The sequence below is a fragment of the Anas platyrhynchos genome, chromosome 2, assembly GCF_047663525.1.
Source record: "Anas platyrhynchos isolate ZD024472 breed Pekin duck chromosome 2, IASCAAS_PekinDuck_T2T, whole genome shotgun sequence".
Lineage (NCBI taxonomy): Eukaryota > Metazoa > Chordata > Aves > Anseriformes > Anatidae > Anas > Anas platyrhynchos.
In genome coordinates this window covers 151,561,154-151,587,885 of record NC_092588.1, presented here as the reverse complement: position 1 = coordinate 151,587,885, position 26,732 = coordinate 151,561,154, and the positions used below count along the sequence as shown (strand labels likewise).

The following is a 26,732-nucleotide window of genomic DNA, read 5'->3' as shown; positions in this document are numbered from 1 at the left end:
GATTCAAGGGCATGATTTCACAGCCTGAGTCGGATGAGCTTTGCACAATCCCCGCTTGGATCAGATTAGCGCTGGCCCCTGAGCTGACACACAGCTGAGGAGAGCCAGGGGAGCCTCTCCAGCATCATCCTCCTGAAGCAGGGGCTGCCAGCCACCTCACTCTCTTTCCATCCACAGATGTCTGGCCCCAAAGGTGCTCCATGTCAGGACTCATTTCTTATATTTCAGTGAGACACGATGCTTTCTCTCATTTCCAATGTGTTTAACATCACTTGCATGTGGTTGTGCAGGTTTCGGTGTAGCCAAGTTCTTAAGCTTCATGTTAACCAGCAGCTGCCTTTGTAAGAACAGCTCTCTTAGCACCCTCATGCTTATAGCTAAAATACAAGAATAAGATGAAATGAGCATCGTGGTTAATGTTCAGCTGTATCTCTTGGTACATGTCTAATTACGACCTTCACAAAAGCAATTATTCTCTCCTGATCGTAATGCCTTTTACAATCATCAATTAATAAAACCTCCCATTATGTCCTCGTAGAACAGGAGTTATCATCTTTTTAGACACAGGCAAACTGAGTCACAATTATTGACCTGGTTTTAGATGAGCCAAGAGAAATTAGGACACAAAACTGAGGTGAGAGTCTCACCTTGGCCCCCTAGATGCCAAAGAAAAGGCACAGCATAACACAGAAACCCAGATCTGGCTGTTTTCTGCATGGTCCTGGGCTTGCCACCAGCCCAGACTCCTAGCAGGTTGTGTGACAGGACATGAAGGATGCCCAGATGGGAGAGAGATGTGTCTGTGTGGGTCACCATACAGGAAGGCTGCACTGGTCTAAGTGACTTCAACAAAGGTAGGAGCCTTTTCAACCCATAGGGCACCCTACAAGCAGGAGGGAAAATGCCTGGTGTTCAAGCTGCCCCCGTTCTGCTGCACTGTTATTTCTGTTTTGCACAGTGGAAGGGCTGACAGGCTCTCACCCGACTTGCAAATCCCCCAAAAAATAGGAGCAAATCACTTCAGGCCTTCCCTTTCTACTGATATGACTCACAAGCATTTGCCTCCTACATTAGTTTTGCTTTTCCTCAAAGTTGAGTCATTGTCTTGTATTTGATTTAACAACAATAGAAAAAATATATATATATTAGTTGCCACTGCATCAGGCTAGATCAAAAGCAATTTTTTACAGGAGGCTTTCAAGATAGGCAGATTAAAGATTTGGGAAAATTGTAAGAAACAGAATGGAAGAAAAACAGCTCCTAAAAGCAAAACATTATGCTTTCATGCTATTGTGCTTTTAAAATTGAAGGCAACAGCCTGAAAACAGACAATGAAATAAATCCTACTTGATGGGAATTATCTGGAGATCTTTGTATTTATTGCATTTGTTTTGATTTTCCAGTCTCTGCCTTAGACTTTGTGCACAGAGATGACTTAAAAGATTCAATACATCCTCAGTGTAAAAATTAAAGTTTGCTTGATTATTGAACTGACCTGTACTACCCTGGAGAATGCTGCGTATTATTCTGGAGTATCACAAGCAGGCTTGAGACCTTGAGAACAGGACAGGAGGGAAAAGCTGTGTCCTGAATTGCTTCAGGTGCTGTAGCCGAGGCTGTGCTGCCTCACGGAGGCACAGCACGAAGCTGCAGCAGGGTTTTACTGCAGGCTTTTCAGGCGTCTATAAATCCCTGTGATTTAGTGCTTCTTGCCCAGATTGTATTATGAATGATGACACGTTGGAGGAATTATTTTTCAGCCAAATGTAGGTATGCTAGAATCCTTTCCTTTTTCTCTGCTCTTTTATTTACTGCTTGGCATCTGGAGCAACTGTGGAGGTCTCTTCAGCTATTAAGGAGGATAAAAAAACAGGTGGGATGGGAGGTTCAGGAGGCTCAAGGAGATGATGGAGTTATTGTCAAGAGGGCAATGCTCTGGGGAATTTCCCTGGGAATTTAGACAGGTCTGGCAGTGAGGCTGCGGCTCTGGCTCATGGGCACTACTGATAAGCACCAGACCTGGAGCAACTGTGGGAGATGTTGGCATCCTTCTGCTTGCACTTCTTGATTGGCAAAGCGCCGAGACAAACAAGGGGCTTACTTCTGCCCAGTCATAGACTCATGGACTCATGGTTCTTTTAAAAGTTCTTTTCTTGGGAGTGCTGAACTCAGCTAAAACATTGTGGCCTTTGAGTATGTATGGGATGACTCTTACTTAAGAGCCTACCTCTGAATTTTAGCCACCTGATTTTGACCTTGTTGATTTGAACTGCATGCTTGCCTGGCAAATAGTGAACCAGGGAGGTCTGACATGTGTCAGAATTACTTTTCAGTTTCAGTGTTCAGTGTTTTTGTGAGCTCTAAAATGATGCAAGAAAGAATAATAATCCTGAAAAGGAGAAAAAAAAAAAACAACTTTTATGGGGTTGTTCTGGCTCCCTTAGCAGAGAGCCTATGGTGCCAGATGAGAGGTGGGAGTCGCAAGACAGAAAGGCAGACATAATAACAACTTTCTTCTAGTGTGAGCTGCCATTTGGAAGTGTTGTAGTACAGGATCTACTCATTACAGAGGCCCGAGATTCTCTTTAATGAGGAGATCATGCAGCACAACACTTCAGAATGGCACCTCAGCTTGAAGGGAAGACACAGGAAGAGTGGAGAGTGGGAGGGATGGAGGTAAACATGCCTCCAGACTCCAACTTAGTGAATGCCCCTGAGTCTGCTGGGCAGCTAGGCAAAAGGGGGGAGGTGATAAGCAACAAATTGTTAGTGGGGACTCAAGGAGTGCCACCAGGTTGTATTTCAACACGGAGTCTTCAAAAGGGCTGCTGCAGATCCCAGCTGGGCCCCAGCCCTGACCCAGCTCCTTTCCCTGGCAGAGGACAGTGACAATGTGATTAATGATGCTGCTCAGAGCCCAAGTGCTACCTCTAAGGGGGTAAAAGAGCCAGACAGACAGACAACCAACCAACCAGCCAACCAGCAAACTAACCTTTCTATTTCTGTCCCAAAACTGATGAATGAGTGATTTGCTTAGACAGTATAGAAATTACAAACACAACTTCACCAAGTGTTTGGTAGTAAACAGCAGATCACAAAGTGTTCAACCTTGGTTCCAGCAAAGTAACATCTGTGGGGCATCCAGGGATTGTTCCTGACTACCTCAGTACTTTCTTTGATCTGGACTTCTCCTCTAGAAGAAAGTATGCACTTGAAAGCACAACAGAGGTATGATTTGGAGGAGAAACTAGCCCTTTGCCTACAACACAGCATCTTAAACAAGGAGATCAAGAGTCACTTCTGTTCAACTTCATTTTAAGTTTGTAGTTCACTTAGTGGAATCAGTGTGCTCTTTGCTGACCATTTGAAAATGGAAAGAAAGTATAAAGGAGTTGTTTGGCTGCACAGTTTTCCTGAGTAAATGTCTATTTTTGGTTTGAAGTGGAAAATAATAAATCATGTAGTGCTTTCACAGGTATAAAGGAAGTGGACTTGGCTCCTTTGAACACATAAATACTTGGTGGAAAAGCATAGCACTTTTACATTTCTTCCTATTACAATGAAAACCAAGAAATGGATCATTAGTATATATTACTGGATACATTATTTATACCACCTATGGACTTAGAATTGCTCTAAGCCAGTTCTCTGAGTACACAAGGCAGAGGGAGATAATTTACAGGCAATTAGTCAACAAGATGGTTGTGTTCATAGTAGTATATCATGGCTCTTTTGCCAGTTAGGGAATGTAGATGTGCAAACAAGAAACCAAACTTCCTCTTAGCATTTGTCAACAAAATGCTTTTCAAACTGAAAAATAATAAAGATCCTTCCCATGGAGTAACCATACTACAGGTATGTTCATATACTGGTGGAGTCCTGCTGAGTCTGATGAAGATCAGACCTCACCACTGATGTGCCCAAAACATAACTGAAATTTATGGCCACTGACTGGAGCACATGGAGGGAAGGACAGAGAAAGATCACTTTGAAGATGCCTGAAGAGTACATCAATCACAGCACCCTTCTGTGATTGATGTTCCCCAAAGTTGGTCTCTGCCCACACGGGAACAGGGCAGGATACTCACTTTGGGGTACCCTGTAGCTCAGAGCCATCAGGGGGAAAGGGATGTTCAGCCAGCCCCAAGCTGATCTGTCTTCCAGGGAAAAGTTATTGTGAGAAGACAAAAGACATCCGAGGAAGCCTCAGAAATAAGAGGACAGTATATATGAAAATTGCCATCTGTGAGGGTAACCCACATCCAACTATGCCAGGAATAACATGATTTAGAAAATAACTGATTTGGGGGATAGAAGAACAAGGAGTACAGTTCAGCAGTTTTGGTCCTACTCATCAAGGGCAATTGTATTTTACTTGTAGTTTCTTTGCAATTGGATAACGTTCACCATTCAAACATTTTTGAGGCATTTCAAGGTGGATATTTTATAGGCTGGCAGTGAGAAAGTACCTGATAAGCTGTTACCTTCCTGAGGGCCCTGAGGACTTCCTATGGCCTTGCTGAGCATGGTGCTAAGCAAACACCCCATGAAAACAATCCCATCCACAAGTACATGCAGGGAGTAATGAGACACCAGTCAGCCATGATCTCAACACAGCAGCACTGCTAACACTGTGGATGACACAGGAAAAAAATACACCAGCAAAGGTGCTGCTATAATGAGGCTTTTCTATGTGGGAATTTTCCTTGATACTAAACAGCAAGTGTTTAAAGGTAAAGGAGGCTACAAAGGACCTTTGAAAAGAAGATTACTCTACACTAGATATAACGAGCTGTTAGGTTGATAAAAATGGAGCCATCTACCCTGCCAATAAATGCAACAGATAAAGAGGGAAAAGGGAATGGGCTTCTTGTGGGTTTTTGGGTTTTGTTTTTCCAAAGCCACCCTTAATCAGCAAAAACCAGCAGACAAAATTATCTTTGGTAGATGGGGATTTGTGGGGTATGGGCTGCATTTATTATCTGGTAGGTTATAAGCTTTATTATAATTTCCGGTATTTGCCTGATACATTCAAAGGAACAATACGAGCTGGATCTAATGCATGTCATTTATAACTCTGTGCATGTCATTTATATGGTAATGGGGGAGTTTCCCCTCATCCCAAGTGATTTCTTCAAAATTCTACATGCTGGCTCTCACTGTACTTAGCTTACTCCAGTGTAAATTAAAACGCACATTCATGATCTTTGAACAAAGCGGGCAAGGATAATTAGTAATTTGATACTGTTCTGTACAAAGCAGTTCAAAGTAATACTTATAATTTGCAGCTAATTAATCATTTTTCCTTAAAATTCTTAATTGCCTTTCTATGATATTCATTTTTAATAACTTTTTTCCTATCGGTTTTGGATCCAATTATGCAGGCAATTTCTTTTTGTTGTTGCTGTTCTTATGCATGATGCTGTCTGTGTTTATATGTATATTTCTCTATGCATTTTGATCTGTTTTTCTCAGAAATTTTACATGCTAGTTTATGGATGGGCTTAGTCACCTGAAATTTAAAAAGTTAAAATGGTGAATTCAGTGTGTAACTATGAGAAGCAAGATACAACAGGGAATAGAAAAATTCAAATCAATACAACAAAATAAAAAATATCTAAACCTCTGGAATTCCATTGCTAGAATAAATAGTTAACCTCATCTGGTATTTAATTCACTATCCAATTAAAATTCTCATTAGGAGACTCTAATTTTTGTATCTTTAAAGGAATCCAGCAGTCATTAGAGACACAAACTTTGGACTTTCTAATGAAATTAATTTTTTCATAAATTTAAAAATAAAAATGCTGCTGAATAGTGAAACCTATGTTGGCATAGTGCCTATAAGGGAAAATGTGGCAAAGCTCCTTTAAAAACATCATGAATGTGTTAAACCTTACACATAAAAAAATCAACTGGATTTTGATTCTTCATCTCCACTGGAAAATTGGAAAAAGGTCATTCAGCCCTTGTCACTGACAGTCCAGCCCAGCAATGAGAGGAGCTGGAGATCTTTGCCCATTGGGCTGTCCCCTATGCTGGAGTTGATAATAGAGTCCTATTTATTTTTTGACTAACTTCTACAAAACTATCGCAAAGGCTTGCTGTAGACTTTGTTCAGCTATGCAGCCATGGTGACTGCACAAAATGGGTGGTTCTTGGTCCACAGAGCTCCTACTCGAAGCTGCGATTTATCAGCCTTTGAAAGCTTTCATAACCTTTGTGCTTGGCAGATGTGAAGGGAAACACAATAACTTTCTTTCCACCTCTTCCACCTCATTAGAAGAAAATGTGTTTCCCTAACCTGTCTTTCATTGTCGAGGCATGTGCTCACTGTCTTAATATAAAAAGCTGCCAAGTGGTCATTGCAGAAACGTGCTTTGCTGCAGACTGATTCACGTTCTACCAGAATTTCCCTATCGGGCATTCTGCATACAGAGGACGTTGGGTTTTATTTACTATCGACTTACTGAAGTAAGTTTTGGGGCTGAAGATGTTGATGAGGGTGACACAGGCCCAGTGCTCTTTCCCTGGGCTGTACCTGGAGCAGGGTACCATGCCACTTTCCCTCTCATAGTAGAGCAGCTGGGGACATCACCTGTCCCCAAAGCAGCTATAACTACCTTCTGAGTATTAGTTGGGCTTAATCTTAGGTCTGCTACTCCCTGGAGAGAAATGGACTAATTCTGAGAAGTCCAAGGAAGGGCACCATGCAAGCTTTTGTTGATAGGGTTACAATAGCTACATGGTAGTCTGCAGCTCAGAAAAATTGGGGGAAAAAAAAAAAAAAAAGTTTTTTCCTTATAATAGAGATAAAAGAATTTTCAATGGGTTAACATTATCATGCAGATATATTTGTCTTTTCTATTTGCTTACCTTAATCAATAGTAGAGGTCCCCTAAGACTTTCATGTAAGAGGAAGAAAACATACATGTATAGCAAGAGCATGGAATGATTTTGTTAATGTTTTTTCCTTACATAGAAGGGGTTCACACTGTTTCTTACAATGCCTATACCTCCTATTTTCTTTTACTTTTCCTTCAGCATTTTTACTGCTTGTTACATGCACGACACTATCATGCAACAGTGCATCTAAACGATTTCTAATTTTCACAGCATCATGAGAGGCCAGGCTTGTTGGTGGGACTGGGATGTGCCCAAGAAAGAGACTTTGGAGATGAGGATTGTATGGGCCTGGAGAGCTCATGCTGTCAGAATTCCCTGCATATGTAGATTGGGTTCAGCCATAAACCAACCAATATTGGCCCTCATAGAGCCTGCATAACCACAGATAGTTTCACTGATTTTAGAACTATTCATCTTTTCTGGACTCCCTACTACATTATTATTGGACATGACTACACACGCTGTTGTTACCAAGGAAGAATAAAAGTAAGCATTTTGTCCTTATACAATTGTCTATCAATTATTTTATATGATTTCATGACTTGTTTTGATAAAATTTATGCATAGTAACTGGAAAGGGTTTATCGGCTTCTGGTTCTCACTCTTGAAGAGTATTTTTTAGTGTTTTCTGCTTGCACATACAAATACCACAACCCATAAACATAGTCAAACCACACTGATCCATCAGGTTTATAATGTTATTATATGCCATTGCCTTCATTAATAATAAATGTTTCTGTTATTTAATAAGAGTATGGTGTTTTGCTTTGTTTTGTTTTGTTTTCTGAAATATTGCTATAAGCTAATTCTGCTTCTGTTTTTATCCTGCACTCATTTTGATTATTCCTGGGTAATTCTATTGATCTCAGTAGTTCCTCTAATTATACAGCACTGTAAAATCGGATTCATCCTCTGAGTCATTATTCAGCTAAATCTCCCAGTTAGCCAGATCCTGAATCACTGCTCAGGTTGAAACCTCTGGGGATTTTTGCCATAGTAGGGCAATATAAATTCTGACTGGGTTGTTAATGTCTGTAGCAGTTTACACTGGGTAAGAAGTTTGGAGCTAAACTAAGTTCAGTTAATGTGCTACAGTTCCCATTTTATAGTGTAGATCCTTATTTTTTAATATTAACAGGTTTATTAGCCCTCACGTAGGTGACTAGTAGAGTGAATAAATCATGCAAGTAATTCACGTGAAAGACAGCTTGCACAGGTACTGAAAGAAGTCCATGGGGTTGAGGAATCAAGTTTTTTAATAGCAATGTCAGGCTGTTCAGTCTTCTTATCTCTCCTATTTCTTTATGAAACATTAAAAGAAATTGCTTTGGGGCACTTGTGTTCTTGAACTATTGCAATCCTCTAATGAATTTTTGATAGTCAAATTCAGAGGGTTTTGTGATCACTAACTTTCTTGATATGTCCGTAGCTATTGAAATTGATCCCTTGTGTCAAAGTTGGCTGTCCATCTTCTTGCTGTCATAAAACCCACAGATTAGCTGGGAAGAATCTGTAACTTTTAATTTAAAGGAAAGGTGCAGTGGAAGCTGCTTGAGCAGGTTTGAATAGAGTAATATTCAGCATATAATGAAAGCCTTGATTTGTCTCACTGCATTGCACAGATAAGCAAATTGTATTTCCAGCCATAGCAACCTGTTAAGTGGCAGGGAGAAAAAAAAAGAAAAAAAAAAAAAAGAAAAAAAAAGAAGGACTTGACTATAAGGAGCCCGACTACATCCAGTCAATTGGGCAACATGAATTCTGTCTTGTTGAGGTCCTTACCACTGAGGACGTAAGAAGAGACCTTGCAACAATCACTTACCCACAGCAATGAGTACAGTGCAAATTACTCAAGACTTTTGCCAGCTAAAGTTACTATAGATTTAGTGCCTCCAGCACTAACAGGCTTTCATGGAGAGCTGACAACAGGCTGTGGGTTTATGCTTATGGCAGGTAGTGGAAAAATACATTATTATGCATTAGTGACATACTGCAGTCTGCCACTGCGGACGTGTTTTCTAGATGCATTTGCTCTTTGGAGTGAGTGTTAGAAATAGGAATATCTGCCTATGTGATCTCTAAGTAATATTTCTACTTTCATAATTCCATCCCCATTTTCATTATCTCTGGGCATCCTGACAGATTACAGACTTGCCTGTTTGGATGAAATGTCTGCATGCTGGTCTAGCCAGAATGGTTCAAAAAGGTTTTGCTGTGGCTGTGACTGACTCACACCAGGGAAGGAGGAAACCTGCTAATTGTTAAGAGCTATTGTAAGCATAAACTTTGGATCCTTTTGAAAGCAAACAGCAAAGGATTGCTAATGATGGTGGACAGGAGAGAAAAACCCAGAAGAATAAAGAAGGAAAAGTTACAAAAACAAAAGTGGGATGTGGAGACAACTCGGTGTTGTTCTACTGTGGTGTACATCTCCCTTTATGTCTTGCAGTGTTTGCTGCAAAACTGGCTCCAAAATATTAATGTGACCTCAAGATGGTATGGCAGTGTGTATGGAGTGTGGTCACTTTGCCTGCCTAGAGGGTCTGGAGTGGGAAGCAGACCTCCCAAGGCACTTGTGTGCATCTATTTTTTTATATTTTTTTGGTGGTTTCATTTTAATTATTTTTCATTAAATCTATTTCTATGAATGAGGGGAACTTTAAACATTCACAATTTCTTAGTTATTACAGCCTGACCATGCACTCTGCTGAATGCAAAGAGCTGCAGAGAAGTACCCGAGGAGAGAATCAGGCCTGTAATAGCTGCTGTCAGTGTTCTGAAGTCCCCAAGCTCTTAGCAGCAAAGAAGGTCTGGCAACTACTTATCAATAACCTTGTAAACATCACCTCAGTGCCCTGACTCACACAGGAACTACAGGATCCTTTGGTGAAAGGAACACAACAAATTAGAGGAATCAATGGACCAGGAAAAACAACAAAACATTAAACCAGCAGTTTTGATGTGGTTGAGATGCCCTCCTGAAGTGGCCACAGTCCTTCTCCTTGTCCTAAAACCTGTCCCCAAGGAAACCATGGTGGGCACTGCAGATATTTGGGACTGTGGAAAAGGAGCCTGGATTTGAGTGGTCAAAAATTGGGCAACATCTGAGCACACGGAGGCAGAAAGCATAGTATGAGCCCTCACCCACTGCGGGTGGAGATGAGCTGCTCCTTCTTCCCAAGGGCACAGCTGAAGGCTCTGCATGTCCTCTGGCTTCCTTCCTGCTTACTCAGACTAGGAAGGATGATGCTGCACACCCTGTTCACAGCACTGTGAGTCCTTGAGACCAGACAACATCCCAAGTCAGGGTGCTGCATAACTGATTAGTAAGGTGGTTGGTTTGAGGGCTAGGATGGCAAACAAACCCCTGCTCTGCCTGTTCCTCCTCATCCAGGAGGAGACCAGGGGAAAAGATAGCATCTCACCAGAGTGTTCTGCAAGGAACACAGGGCTGCAAGGCTGCACGAGCAGAAAACAACATGTGTTCAAGCAATTAAGCTGCATGACTAAGGGGAAATTAATGACACTTGCAGCCCACACCTTCCCCGTGCTTGAGGAGATGCAAATCTCCTGGCTGGGCTCCTTCCCCCAAGATGGGGGCTCCATGTTCCCGCAGCTGCTGAAGAGATGGGAGCACCTCAACTGTGTGATGCTGCTGCCATCGGGTGGTGGCTTTTTGGGATCAAGGATTTTATGTTAAAGTGTGTCCTTTAAAACATGTCCTCAAATCCCACAGGGGAAAGTAATAGTTTATCTTTACATAAGCCCATTGCCTGTCATAGCAGAGGAGGATGTGTGTTTTGAGAAGGAATAAGGGGTCAATGGGATGAACACAGCACTCAGTTTTCCTTAAGGATCTCTTTGATGATGGCACAAACAGCTTGAGAACATTTCTTGCCTGCATACAGGAATCATGGGATTGGGTTGAGACTGGGTTTTGGAGTGTTCTCTCTGCTCCTTTTTTGTTGTATTTTCTTTGTTGTTTTGTTTGTTTGATTTGTAACCTCCACCTGTTTCCAAAAGGGCATAGAGCTGTTTAGTGATCCTGAAAAATGACTTTTTTTTTTTTTTTTTTTTATTTGACTCAATTACACGACTCTAAAACAGTATTAATCCCACTGAAATCGATAGTGCTGCAGGGCTATTGCTGACATCAGCATAAAATATTGTCAACACAGGAAAATGTAGATTGGATATAAAACAGTAATCTAACAAAAATAATACAAAAAAAAGTAATATAAAACAGATTTTTATTCTATTTGAATACACATAACTACTTTTACACCCATTTTATGTGCATTAAAGTGACTTAATGGAAGTCATTGTAGAGCTGCACTACAGCAACTGAGAGAAAATTTGGCTTACATATGTGCAGAAGATGGTGGTCTTCTGAAGCCATCCCTGAAAAACAAGTCAGGGAAGGCCAATGTGAACAATGTGCTTTCCCTAACCATGTAAAAATACCTGCTTTCAAACTAGACAATAGTAATCAATTTGGATGTGTGGTTGGTGGTTTGAGATGATCTAGTAATTGATTTTAAAACAAGTGGCAGCTGTCAAATAAGCATCTGTATTTATGCGATGTTTCTCTGACAACCCTTGGGGTTTCGCTATCTCAGAACTCTTTGTTTCCTCCGTTCCTACACCCCCTTTTGGTTCTCTGATCTCTCTTCCTCTTATCTTCTTTTGATACTTCCTACTGATAAATTCTTTTGAGTTTTCTTTCCTAATGTAAGCCTTGGCCTTTGTACTAGGCTTTAATTTCATTTTGCTTAAGATTCCTTTTTACTAACAGTTTTAATAAAATAGTAAAATGCCTTCAGCACACCAAATCCTAAATGATCTGAGCATCATCTACTATACATTGCACAAACAAAACCACTGATTCTGCTTCCTGGAATCACTGTGCTTTGCCACATCAGCAATAAATAACATACAAATTAGAAGTTCCCTCTGACAGACTGAAGCTTGCATAGTTTTTTATGTAAAAGTACTCTGAAATTAATGTTTTAACATTAACAGCCAGGTAGATGTACTTAAATGTGTGTGTGTCTGTGTGTACATCTACTCAGAGGAGAATCAAACTGTATTCTGTCTTTGTTGTCTTCTGTGGGCACAACATTAAGAATATTGTTTTGATTTCCTACAGAAGAAAAAAGTTCAATGTCTGGAGCAAGAAAATAATTTTAATTGTATGAAAGAAATTGATTTATTTAATAAGTAAATCCTTCTAAGTGTCTCTACACACTATACCCTTTTTTGACCTTTAGAGATGCAGAAAGCCTCTATTTTCCAGATGCAGTTAAGAAAAGCCTTTCTGCTCAGTCTCCAAGGATGCCTCCTCAATAACTGGAGTTAATTTTCTGAAGTTAATGATACTGCAATTGTAACACAAGGGGCTTTGCCAAAGGTGGACACACCATTCAGATTACAGAGTTCACTTGTTTGTCTGCAGCACTGATCTATGGGAAAGCCATTATTCTCTTTGAAGAGAAAAGGTTAGTTTCTTTCTATTCACTATAATATTTTTTCCTGGCCGTTCTTATTGGAAGACGATAGCAGCAAAAGACTGAAAAGGCCTTAGGACCAGTCCTACACTGACTTGCTCCCTCCTGTAGAAAAGCTTTCTGTGGCACTGTTTGTGGGGATGTACATGCACATTTACTGCCGCACTTCCCAGGGGAGCTGGATGTGTGGACCTGTACATATGGGCACATCCAGAAGATGGCTGTGGAGTGACATGCTTAGGTGAGGTCCTGCCTTACACAAAACAGAAGCACCTGGACAACCAAAGAAAAGTGTCTGATCAAAGTGGTGTCTTCAGCTGGTTTTGTCTTGCATGGAAATTGGACTATTGATGCTTGTATAGTCTCAGTGGGTGAATTATACGGCTAATAAACTCAATCTCTGTTGAGTATGAGAACAGAAAAACAAACAAACAAACAAACAAAACACTTTAAAATGATTCCTTTTTTTTTTTTTTCTCCATTTTTATTTGGAAGTGACAGAAAGGAGTTGCAACAGCAACTGTCAGAGGACTGAGCTAGCCAATCATTCTTGTCTCCTTGTGCAAGTCTCTGTTCCATTTAACTCACAGTTGGAAATTGCAAGTCATTCATAATGACTTTGTAAGTTGGAAGAAAAGTCTAAGCAGCCAATGGATTTCCCATTCAGCTCCTGGTGGAGGCTTCAAGTTTTCACTGACAGCAAGCCAGAACTTGGTCACCTTCAGCAGAATCACAAGTATGACTCAGGACTGGCAGAGGCTGTGGAAATAGATTTTTAGAAACTTGTGAAGAAACGCGTTTCTCGCCCCCCGTGGCCATAATGCTTCTGTGCACTTATTAACAAGATGAAGCTCAGCTGGTTGAGAATTCTGCATAAGCCTGGGAAGCAGATTTATCACAGAAATGTCTGTAGCGATAGCTCAATGGCAGATTAGGTTATACAACATTAAAACCACCTGCACAGATTTCCAGATGTCATTCACAAAACAGGTTTTACCCAGAATCTTCTGGTTGCCACTGAGGTTGCAGAAGATAAAGCCCTGATGCTCATCTTCTCTTCTTTAAGAAATTGGTTGCCTAAAGTAACTACAAGTCTCCAATTTCATTGCTCTTGCGAGTACCGCTGGCATAAATTCAAACTTGAAAGAAGCAGACAGACACTTCCTTTCCTTTTACATGCATGCTGGGTTAGTTTTGGCTGAGACACCTGCTAGAAATATCCATCCAACTGCTCATCCGCTATGCAGTCCATCCAAGGCTTGCCCATACGGTACCATTGCTAAGTGCTACATCTGAACCCAATTTCATCATGTCTTGTTACTTGCCAGCCAAGAAGCACAGCGAGGGACTGCTGCTCCCTGCTTCCTGGTGATGAGCAGAGAAGCATCTAGTAGGAAATGTGTTCCTCTGGGGAGATGGCATTCCTGACATGGGCAGCCTGACCCACTCTGGATGCTCTTCAGGTCTCCACACCAAAGACTAGCAGCTATGTAATGCAACCTTTAATCTGGTTCTATCAAGATTCCTCTCTTCACATCTCTGCTGTTGCCTCCTTTTTTTTTTCTTTTTCATCCTTCTCATGCAGTGATATTAGAGTCTCGAAAAGAGATATATATCCACCTCCAGTCCAGGACTTTAAATGCTCCTCCTGAGGTCTGTTATCTCATGAAACCCTTTGTTTCACACAGTTTTGAAATGGTCATTCTGTTCAGTCTTATTCAGCTAGAATAGGTGTTAAAATATACATCCTGTAACGCTCTGTAAGCATAAGCTATTGATGGCATCCCATGTGAAAGCCATTTCTAAAGCAGTTTTGATTTTTACCTGAACCAGTATGTCAGTACATGCATTGCTAGGAGAAAACAAAGGATTGACCTCAGCTGTGAGACTTTATATACAAGGCTTGCCCACTTGGACTGCCACCTCCCTTAGCCACAGCCAGAAATGCCCCACATCAAGCTGTCTCATGTCTTTGTGTTTCACTGGATGACCACCTGGACAATATGTGTCTCCCACCAAGGATTCACGACTTCTAACCAAGGTCATTGTGCAGTTTCAGAACGGTTCAATGTTGAATGGGGTAACATAGAACAAGCATTGACTGTGTTTGAACCTGGACAGACAAAGACCTGGAAAAAAAAGGAGCACAGAGCCACCAGCAGCTGATTGAGGAATCTCCACACCTCACATCCTTCCTACGTCGTGTAGCACCTAGCGACTGAAAGCTGTAAAGAAGAGAGCAAGAGTTGTGTTCAATATATCCTCTTAGCTAGGAGCTTGTAAGGAGTATGTGGAGGGGGACGTTTAATGAGAACCGTGTTTCTTACAGATGTGAAGTGGGATCTGAAGTGACATAGAAAGACCCTGGGGTCTTTCTGATTTTCTGATTGTGCGGTAAATACAAGCACAAAGAATAAAGTGTCCCCAAAAATAAATTGTCTGCAAATTATGTTCTGCTTTCAGCTGAAACTTTCTGACACAATTGTATTTCAGAAGAATGCTCGCTGGTTTGCTAAAGCTAACTGATCTCTCTAATAATGGCAAGGTCCTGGCTTTCTTTCAAAGCAAAGGTTCACACTATTAAATCTCATTAACAGAGGACTACAAAACCTGTGCTAAAACCTTTCTTGGCATGTGACCTTCAGCAGAACTGCTTCATTAAGCCTGAGATCCCTGAGAAAATGTTTGCTGAATAAAGTCATTCTTAATTAATGTTAAAATGTCAAGAATTCATCTGCCACCCATTTTTACCTTTTCCGTTATACTTTTAATTATGACCTTAATGAGGTAGCAACATAAAAGTCAAGAACAGCATATTTTAAATGTATACACAACAGGCAGGACAATGCAGCAAAAGAAATAGAGATATACTTTCCCATGTGGTATTTGCAACTTCCTAGACATTTTCCTAAACTCTCAAGATGTTGCCATTAAGTACTGATTAATTAATTGTAGAAAGCCTAAATTTTGATGATTTTCCCTTGCACCTTTCCTAATGTTACCTTGAATGGTATCTCAAGCCCAGTGTAAGTCTGAAGTAACAAAGATTGCCCCATTTGATCTATGACAAATGTCATTGTGTATCTATTCTCCAAGGAAATTCATCCAAGATTTTATATCAAAAACAAATAAAATAAAATAAAATAAAATAAAATAAAATAAAATAAAATAAAATAAAATAAAATAAAATAAAATAAAATAAAATAAAATAAAATAAAATAAAATATCTTTGGTGAATTTCTACTCTTCAACCCAGATGGGCATTTTGGTTGGACCAAGAGGTCATCAGAGAGTGGTGTGCAAACACGGTGGGTCCAAACTCTTAAAATCCACATTCATTTCTCCAATGACCAGTGATGATAACAAAAGTTGGAGCTGCCCAGACCTGTACAGTTGGACATCAGTGGTGAAAGTTCAGAAACACTCTGCAGCCTCTTTAATTCTTATTTTCACATTAAAGTAACAGCACCTGTCTTCCTGCCCATCAATCTGTACAGCATATGCAAGCCCTTCTGCTCTGGTTTAAATAGGAATGACTCATATGATATTAAGCCTCTTAATGAAAATGGATTACATTATTGCCTTTTGCAAAATAGGAGGTTTAAAAAAGCCAAGTTAGTGTCTTCCAAATGTCAGTAACTGGAGACACTTTGGACAAAGAGTGAATTTTATAGCTTTTCTGAATATCTATAAGCTGGTCATCTTTTCAGTGAAGCATATTAAATGATAAGAGAAAGTATTAGAAATTAAAAGTCCTTTGAATTTATACTAAATGAGAATTAGGTTCTGCCAGACTTCAAAATTGTTTCTTATGATTGTAAACTTGTTTTCCACTTACATCCTTGAACTCTGACATGCTTGTATTGTCATCTTTCCAAGTACTTTGTCAACAACAACCACACCTCTGACCCTGGCTACTTACGGAATATTGCTTTGCAAAAATGACTTTTAAAACGAAATAGGGATAAAATTCAAGATGGCAACCAGGCCACAGACTCTAAGGAAAAGGGTTACAAAGTTCCAATATTGCATAATTTATAGGAAATTGGTATTTTTGTTTATTTCCAACTGGCAACAGAGATTAGGAAGATTCAAATTTCATCTGAACCACTTGTACCTATAAAGGCTGTATAAAGGCTGGTTGAATCCATTGATAGTGTCTAGCATGACTGTAAAGTATTTATGGAAGAGAATTAAACCTCAGCCACTGCAGCATTTCCATGGGGTATAACAGCCCCAAGGGAGCCTTGCTTTTGTTGTTATCAGACAGGTAGGAACCCAAAACCTGTATGTTCTTATACCCAAGCACAGGACACATAGTAGGAACAGGAGGGCCCTTTGTTCTTTCATGAATAATTTGATGTTTCTTGAGCAATACAATTATGCTTAATAACCTATATATTCAGAGTAAATGTTATCAGTTGTGTTCATTTGTGCATATGGCATAATTTAATAAACATTTTAATTGATATTCCTGTGGCATCTTCCCTGTGCTGTGATTAGACTGGGATTTTCATATCTACATTATTTTCATTTACTGCTAACTAGTAATTTACATCTAATAGTCTTTTTTTTCTTTTTTTTCTTTTTTTTTTTTTTTATTAGAGGAGATCTTGAAGACACATATTGCTCATTGGTGGTCTCCTGATGGCACCAGGTTAGCATACGCAACAATTAATGCCTCCAGAGTCCCCACCATGGAGATCCCAGTATACACTGGCAGCCTTTACCCTACTGTTAAAATGTATCATTATCCAAAGGTAAGGGAAAAATACAGATAACAGACCTGCTGTTCTAGTTTGGAAAATAAATAAATAAATATTTTTTTCTTTGGTAGGCTCAGACAGAAGACTGTATAATAGTACATATTCATAAGCAATGAAAATAAACAGATCTAAAAAAAGATCAGCCATTCATCAGTAAATGGTCTTAATTGTTCTTTAGCTGTATTTGTAGAACTGCCGTTTTCTGATTCAAGCATTAGTCATTCCAAATGTAATTAAAATATTTTTTTTTCAATTCTTGCTTTGTACCTGAACAAAAGCAATTGTGTTTCCATGCTAGATAGGAGTTAACAATGTCTAAGAGTTTGCAAGCAAGCCTTACTACACTTAGGTTCATGCCTTTTATGTAGGTTTTTTTGGAAAGTAACTGTGACCCAACAGGTCATGTCCTTTCCTACAATACACAATGAATCCATATTTTACTGTGTTTACCATTATCTTGTTAGACAACCTTTTTAACAAACAAATAAAAAAAACAATAGAAATGTTTATAGTCACCAGGAAACAGTATCTTTTACCAAGAATAGACGAATGTTAATTAAAATTTCCCCTTTATTCTCCCTAACAAACTTTGCACACCTCTGTGCTGCACCACTGTCATTCCAGCTTCCCTGAGAATGGCCTCATACAAAAAGAGTGTATTTTATGATCCTTGGGCTTGTCATAAATCAAACCTAGTCTGTGATGTGTTTTGTTTTGTTTATATTATCTTATTTTATCTTACCTTACCTTTATTTTACCTTATTTTATCTTATTGAAATCTAGGCTGGAATGGAAAACCCAACGATCTCTTTGCACGTGATTGGTCTGAATGGCCCTACCCACGACCTGGAAATGACTCCACCAGATGATCAGAGAATGAGGTAGGTTCTTCCTGGTGCTGGGATGCCTGGCACCAATTCTGTCAGGGGTTTATATCAGACACTTACTGTTTTTTGAGATCATTTTACATTCACTTTCTTTGCCACTGTTAAACAGTTTCACTTTGGGTATATCAGATTAATTTTTTTCATATATTTTTTCTTCTTACATGTATTTTTCTTGAACACTATTAGCTTTTTACTCAAAATTGCTGTGATCCAATCTAACTTCAGAGTAGAGTTATTTCCAGAGTACTCAGCAAAATGTCCCAAAATCCATAAGAGCACTTTCATTTCACATGTAATCACTGGCATTGTAAAGGGATTATTGTCTGCAGCCTGTACAGAAGACCGTGAAGCAGAAACAGGGCAGATCTCTAACCCAGCAAACGTGATCTCATTGCTTCTTGACTGGAGCATAGGAATGAAACCAGAAGGACATTCTGCCAAATACTTCCTAGCATTCATTAAAAATAAATAAATAAGAAAGCTTTTGCTGTTTTTAAGGCAAATATATTCAAGAAGTTTGACTGCAATTCAGCCAAGCGCTTTGTCACCCATTTTTGATTAAGCAAGTGCTTTGTCCTCTTTGCATTCAGCAAGAGCTGAAAAGTTTGGCTTGGACTTTGGCCCATGGTCAAAGCTGGAGGTACATTTATGGGTCAGCAAACACTTGTAAGGAACATCATGTTGTTCCAGCCTGCTCTCAGGAGAGAAACAGCTTTAGTCAAAGCCTGGCACACCTACATGCAAAGCTCGAGCGTTGGGTCCAAGTCTGGATTTCAGTAACTTTGATTTACACTTGAAATAGGTTTCCAGCATGCCGAGAGAAACCAGATTCTGCTTCTTCATGTAAATTATCCACAGAGGCCCAACCATACAGCATCATAATGCTTTCCATGCACATCCAACGTAACACTGCAAGGTTTTCATTCCCAGTACACCACTGGTTCACATGGCAGCATCCAAGCATGCTCACCTTTCTGGACTGCTTGCTAAGTTAAGCTGCTGGATCCCTGATTCCAGTGCCAAGAGAGTTACTGGTACAGCGCTGAGCTAATGATACAGGGCAAGGGAAGGTGTTGGGTTGATCTTCCTTAGGCATAATAGGTACATAAGACATGTGCCTGATAGCTGTGCACAGGCTGGGTAGTCATCTAATAAGATGCTAAACCAGTGGGATCATTTACTGTGGAAATTACCTTTCTTTGCATTAAAGCTAATGCCAACCCCACAACACAATAAGTCTGAAAGGCTCCAATTCAAACCCAATTATGCAACAAAAGATGTCTGCCCTGTGAACAAGCCAAATGGGTAGAACTGCAGTTGCCTTTCAGAAAACCAGCTTCAGGTCTGCATGTGGCAGGCAGCAATGCCAGCTCTTCATACCCAAACCCCAGGATCAGAACTGCAATTCCTTGACAATATCATTTTCCTGTTCCTACCACACTCCATAAACAGAGACCCAGAAATGCTTTAATTAGAGTAATAACTTGAGGCTGCAGGATCCGTGTTGCTAATAAATTTGTGCTATGTGGCTATGGGTGGCTGTAATTTCTTTGGTAGCAATCAATACTGTAAAATGATGCAAAATATATCATAATTAATTAGTCTCTTTATATTTCATCAAAAACATGGCAATTTCCATCCCTGGGGCATGATATAAGTAGAGCTGCTAGAGCAATAGGGGTATTTTCATTATGCATATGTTTTCCAAAACGAGAGGATTAGTGTGATAATGTTTCATTAAATAGACAAGAGAGATGCTCCAAAGAGCTAGTTACAGAAAAGAGTACCGAAGGTTCAGGGGAAGCTGAAAATAAGGCTCTGCAAGCAGAGTGGACCTATATGGATCATTTCAGTGTGCCCAATCTGTTTACACAGAGGATATATGGGCAGAGCAACCAGATACATGATACATGATATATGGACAGAGTTTGGTGCTTCTTTTATCTGCAGCAAAGTGCTTTAGTACAATTAATAATTTTAAGAATATAGTGGAAATATGCCATTTTTTGTTGTTGTTGTTGTTGTTTTAATTATTTTATTTTAGATTTAAAGAAAGACAAATTTTCCACAAGTTTGGGATAATTATTAAAAAAAAAAATGATGATGGGAAGCAAATTTGGGAATAAAAGGGCACCCTTGCAAAATTATTTTCCTTTTTAAAAATCTGTCATTACATTCATTTTTTCCAAAATTTCTGTAATGTTATTCTTTGCTGTGAGAAAAAGAAAGTGGAGGGAGGGTAAAAAAATGCAGTAAAATAAAATATTCTGACATGTCATGTCTGAGAGGCATTTTTATTTTGATGAAAAACACTGGACTCATAACAATAAATTGCTACGTCAGCAGGTGGTTGGAATTAGACCATGGTCCAGCTTATTCTTCACGTCACATTTGCATCTCAGATGGCAAATGAAGGAAAGATGCTATGTCTCTGAGTGCAGAATTCATCCCAGGTCCTTCCGTAGGCCATGACCATAAGTAATGGTGGAACTCAGACAACTGTGTGTTCTTTGTCACGCTTAGGTCTTACTTGCTACTATTGCAGTGCAAATATTCATAGTTTAGCTTCATACCTCCAAAAAGCAGCCAAGCAGCTTTAGGGCACAAACAAGGGCACTACACAATAGCCATGCTCAGGTGTCTGTGAATCCAACCAGTAACGTCTTTACTGGGACGGGCAAATCCCCTGCGAACCTCACACATCTCCTGTCAGGGCTCAGACAGGCAGTTCCTGTCCCCTGGGAAAGTGTAACCATCTCTGATGAAGACTTCTACAAATGAAGCAGTTGGGTATGGTTTAGACTTCACTCTGTGAGAACTAAGTCCTCCTTCAATCAGCTCCCATAATACCAGGGCTAGGTCAGAGGAGCAATGCTTGGGAAATGCCCTGGCCCCCCACTCCCCTCTGCTGGCTGCTCAGCCCCTTGGAGCTGCAGATGTTTGCAGTTAGCACAGATGAATCACACCATATTGTCTTGTTTTCCTCTTTTAAATGGGAAGCATAAAACCTACTTGTCCTACAGAAGAGATATAAGAAGTAAATTAAAGACTTGGTGCCACCCCGAGGCCAGAATAATAAGTACTGTACAAGTACCTACAGTTACCTCCTGTCTGGGGTGTCCATGGGTTTCACAGCCAAGAAATTGCAATTCTGCACGCATCTCCAGGGTGGTAGGGAAGATAATATATAACCTAAAATAATAATTAAAAGTTCTCCAGCAAGAACTGTGGCTCCAGTGTTCAAGCAGTGAGAGGGATGTAAAAATTTAGTACATCTTTCAAACATGAAATTGGATTTATGGAAAAAAAATGCTCCAAGCCACAAAGTGTACTAAATACACCTTCTTTTTCTTTGGAGACTGAATTTTCTCAGTTCATTGTAAAAAAGGAAGGTGAGGTGGTTGTACGGTTTAATTTTGCTACATTGTTTTTTTCCTCTTAGGGAAAAAATTACTAAGCTCTTGCTGATAAAAAGTAAAATTATAAATTTATTTCAAGCATTGAATTTTCAGACTGCTGTTGTCTCACCTGGAAGTATCCTTCCTCCCAGTGTGGTGGATGCAATTGTTGAGGTCTTTTGTTATTTTTCCTCAGCCAAATCCAGGAACTAAATATTACTGCAAACTACAAAATCAATTTCCAACTTGTTATTTTGCTAGACAAACGAGTCTTTGTTACTTTTGCCCTTTCTCTTCAATATATACAGGAGTGCTTGCCAGAACACGGAGTACTTTCCAGTGACACGGCACATTAATTCCAAGGGTAGCAACGATTCCTTATACATATTTTATAGCAAACAAATGAACTAATAAATTTTTTATAGACTGTATGTTGTGAGGAGTTGTATTATGATTTAAAGGTGTCTTTGGCCCACATAGCCCACTGGTATATTAGACCATCAGTAGCCTTGTCAGCTCAGCAGGAGCTTTATCCTGCAGAAGGGGTGGTGAAGCCCTGAACTACTGCAGAGGTGGACATCTGTGAGCGCCTCCTAAGAGGGTGACCATCAGGGTATTTATTTGTGAGCCTGGATTTTCCAGCCCAGCCCAGCCTAAGCAGTTGCACTGCTCAATATCGCACATTGCTCAATTTTCCTATGCTTTCTAGGGCACAATATTGCTTACAGAACTGTGCAGCCCACACGGGCATTTTACTCTGGGTGTTATCACAACCCGAATGTGTCCAGCAGCAGAGAACAGCACAGGGAGCGTGGGATGGCAATTTTGCCCATGCAAACTGTCACATCTCTGCTGACTTCTTTATGGCAACCAGCTGTGACTGTTTTGCAGACACCCCGTGCCTCTCTAAACAATATCTTTCCTGCTCTTTCCCTTCTGATGCAACACTTGGGGATATTTTGGTGTGTAGCAGGGATATTTAGAGACCATTAACTCTTCATAAGCATAAAGAATCCGACCACTAGCAGTGATGGGTTTGAATCAGCCAGTTAGTCTGCTCAGAATGAAAATTGTTTGCAATTCCTTTTCCACCTGTGCATAAATTTGTAGCTCCAGGCATTTCAGTCCTTCGTGGAAGACTGAATAGCCTGAAAGGTTCTTTATCTCTACATGTGGCTTTTCTTTGAAAACGACTTTCAGAAGAAGAAGATAAAACACCTGAACAGCCCTAAAAATGCCATTTTTAGGGGTTGAAATCCACACGTAAGGAAGACTTAGGACGGAAGAAACATCAAGACACAGCATTCACAATTATCAGAGGTGTCCCGGAGCTGCCTCCGACTGCTCAGCCGATTCCTTGGGATGTCAGTAACGTGCCATTTTTCCCGTTTCATGCTTTTCTGTGTTTTCAGGGACTATTACATAACCATGGTGAAGTGGGCCACCAGCACCAAGGTGGCAGTGAACTGGCTGAACAGGGCCCAGAACGTCTCCATCCTGACGCTGTGTGACGCCACCACGGGCGTCTGCACGAAGGTAGGGGATGAGCCTGGGGTCTCTGGTGTCCTACACGAGGGGGAAGTATTTCAGCCACTTTGCCCGGGGACACGTCAGCTGCTGCATATTTGTTTAGGCAGACAGAGAATGTAAAAACTGCTTGCCATATTTGCTGTGTAAGGATGTTTTTTTGTTTCTTTGTTTGTTTCTTTGTTTGTTTGTTTTTATATCTTGTGGAAAGGCAGGAGAATTATAGTCATGAACATACTGTGCGTGTATGCACATATACGTACAAGACAGTGACTGCTTGTCTTGAAATACCTGTGTACAGGGACAGGCACACATACATCAACAAACCATAACCTGAAAATATTTGTGACATTCTACTTCAATGGCATTATGCCCTTGCTTCTCTATCCACACTATAACTTAAGGTAATTAATACCTCCAACAGATATACTAATGTAAATGCATGTATATTGATTGATGTTACCTTTGTAAATATTAGATGATACCATCTTTTAAACTGGCATAGATATTTATGTAGTAGAATAGTGTTCTGATACACCTTTCCCTTGAAAAAACGATGCAATGCTGTGCATAGATCACAGTGCAGAGTCTTTTCTTAACAACCTTGGTTTCAACTTTTATTTATTTTTTACCTACCTTTATTTATTTGGCATATAATATGCCATGTGGATTTTTTTGTCTGTATGAGTAGAATGTTTCATTGAATGAAATGAATGAAATGAATGAAGCATGCTGATCCATCAGAGCTGAAATACAGGGAAAGCAGTCACTGGATTACACAGTGATCCCAAAGCACAGGCTTGAACAGTTTGGAGGTTTTTTTTGTGCTTCTACACAGATTTTCAAATTCACTCCAACTGCTCTCTGCACTGATAAGCAACATGTAATACATGCAAGTTATGTTATTTAACAATCTTCTTTTGTTTTAGAAACATGAAGATGAAAGTGAAGGTTGGCTGCACAGACAGGTAATAGTGATCTTCTCTTTGTGGTCAAATTATTTGTATTTTTTTCTTTTCTTTCTTTTTATTTTTTCTACCAAGGAGAAAAAAATATATTTTCTAAAACTGAGAAAGGTAAAGGAGTGTGATTTGTGTTACAGAAAAGAGTGATTTAAAACCCCTCAGAGGTTTTTGATTTATGTGACTTTTCTATTCTTTTATCTTTTCTTTTTCAAAGAAGAGTGAGGGTTGTTTTTTTCAACATCTTCCTATATTAAACCTGTAGATTTCCAGCATGTAAATCTCTGAAAGATCATTTATAACACTTCCCCAGCAGTCAGTTTGTAAAGTGATCTCAGATTTGATTAAGCTGTTCTTTAGAGAAAAGCTGCTGATACCAATTCAACCACAACATTGAACTGTTTTTCATGGGATATGTGACTGCCAGACAGGGAGGAGCGTATCAGATAAAGTACTTGCACTATATCTTCCCAATTCCAGTTTTAAAGTATTTCACATTTTTGTCACAGCTTTCTCAAAGCATCCAAGAACCTATAGAAACTGCAATACATCAGTTCACAGCAAGAACAATGATCTCCTCTGTTCCAGTGGCTGTCCTACAGCAATGGGCTATGTCTGATCCAGATAAAAATCGATTCTGTAGAGGAAATAGATTTTGTGCTCCAAGCATTTCAAATAATCTTTTACTCTACTTAGGTATAGAGTAAAAATATTCTGCCAAAATATTCTTTGGATTTACAACACCAGTGTTGCCTTGAAGAGAGAACAAAAGCTTCCAAAACAAGCCAAGTCAAGAAAAAATTGAATTGTCCATTTTTGTGTCTTAAAAAAGGAAAAATAAAAAAAGAAAGAAAAAAGAAAAAAAAAAAAAAAAGAAAGTACTTGTCCTGAACAACTAGTAGGTGATCTGCAAGTTTCTAATGGGCTTCCTTCAGGTAAAAAGAGTTTATTTTAGTGCATCTCCAAACATCATATATTTAGTTTGAGTTTGGAGAAGAATGTTACAAACAAATGGGTCAGACATCTTACTGCTTAGTAAGGTAAGCTAACACTTGGTATGGACTTTGGAGACATTTATGTTACTCTTCAAAACCATCTGTAAGAGTCTGAAGAATTACAGAGCTCTTTTTGCCTGTATTTATGACAAGAAAAGTACTTAAAATTTTAGTTTTGACTGAATATATGATTACTAGAATAATTACATTTTCTGTATTTACCCTTAATTCTGTGACACATTGATCTAAAAATCTGGAAAGCCATTTTCATGCCACGTGCATCTATCTGCATATGAGAATGATGTGAAAATGTTGAATGTTAGTGCAATTCCTCTAACCTCTTTAAGGAGATGAATCATACATCAGGCAGCCTCTGAAGGAGCACAGGAGTGTGACTCAGTTCCGAAAAAATTCCTTGGTTGAGACATTTTAATATCGGTGTATGTATATAAGCCAAGGGCCCAATTCCCCGCTGTAGTCAGCTGGTGCCATCAGCAGTGTGGTCAGACAATTAATGGACCTTGAGCATGATTCAGCCCACCCTGCTGAAGACACCAACTGTCTGGTTGGCCATCTTCTGTATGTTCCATTGGCCAGACCTTCTTTTGAGAAGTACATCAAAATTAAATCAATAAGTCTAAAGAATCTGTATGCTTCAGTCTTTAAAATCCTGCCTCATAGTACTCCAGATACATGGTTTCACAAGTGTTCAAGAGCTTTACATTTTTCTTGGGTGTTTAAGTACATCTGATCTTCCTGGGGTAGGGGCAAATATCACAGTAGGCTGGGAACAGGAGACAAGGATTAAAAAATGTCACTGAAATAGCAGAAGATACTCTAATGGGACATGAGGGAGTCTCCAAGGATGACAGAGTTCATATTTTTCATCTGTCTGAAATACTGGGAATTTTGAGATATGGCATATGGCCCAGGAATTCGATTTTGTTGTTGTTGTTTTTGTTGCTGTGGTTTGATAACACAGTGAGATTTAATAGTCTGTGTATAGAAGGTCATAGTAAATGATCTTGCATTCCTTTCTGGGTTTCGGTTCATGAGTGAATTTTATTCAAGCCTTGTAACTTTGGAGAGCCTCTCTCCAACACAGGCCAAGAGAGAGACTGGTGTCACTGTCTGGATGACTGAAAAATGGGATTAATTACTCAAAGTGTAATGAGAAATATACACAATTTGCTAGAAAGTGTCTGTCACTCTGAGTCATATGATATGGCCAGGATTTTCAGACCTTTAGCACAAATAAGAATTTGCACGTGTTCACCAAAGCTGCCAAGGGATTTTGGAAGTTTTTGCTGCTTTTTTTTACATACCTTCCCATGCTCTTCTGAGTATAAAAAACAGACTGACCTTCATTCATACATTTGATTAAATGTACAAATTCTCTGGGAAAAAAAAAAAAAGAAAAAAAAAAAAAAGATTATAACTGTAAACAGTTCTGTTTCAGTTTTTGTGAAGCAGCCATTTCCAGATGGTGATGGAGACAGTAGAAAGCAATTAAGTCTTTGGTGGCAACATCTTGGTTCCCAGTAAGAAACAGGTTGCTGGAAATGGAGTTGCTGCTGCTTTTTTACTGATGGTGTTTGGCTTGGTCAGTCCCACCAATTCATTCTCCAGCCACAGGGTCATCCTTTCGGGTCATCCTTTCTTTAATGATTATTCCTTCAGCTGGAGGATGATGAGGGCTCTGGGTACTCAGCTCCAAGCACTTTTCTCCTTCCTCCTCACCCCTCACAGCAGCAGCTCTTTGTACATTGGCTCCCTGAGCAAGA

The 26,732-nt window shown here is 39.7% G+C and overlaps 1 protein-coding gene across 4 annotated transcripts in view; it reads left to right on the top strand.

The window, feature by feature from the left end:
* The window catches only part of DPP6 (dipeptidyl peptidase like 6), a 548,682-nt gene that overhangs the window by 477,432 nt on the left and 44,518 nt on the right, over positions 1–26,732 (top strand). For all 4 annotated transcript variants that reach the window (XM_027450427.3, XM_021276661.4, XM_021276660.4 and 1 more), the window contains exons 9-12: positions 17,019–17,173; positions 17,963–18,060; positions 22,877–23,000; positions 23,921–23,959. In XM_027450427.3, the coding sequence (XP_027306228.1) occupies positions 17,019–17,173; positions 17,963–18,060; positions 22,877–23,000; positions 23,921–23,959 (416 nt within the window). The remainder of the gene's footprint in view (positions 1–17,018; positions 17,174–17,962; positions 18,061–22,876; positions 23,001–23,920; positions 23,960–26,732) is intronic.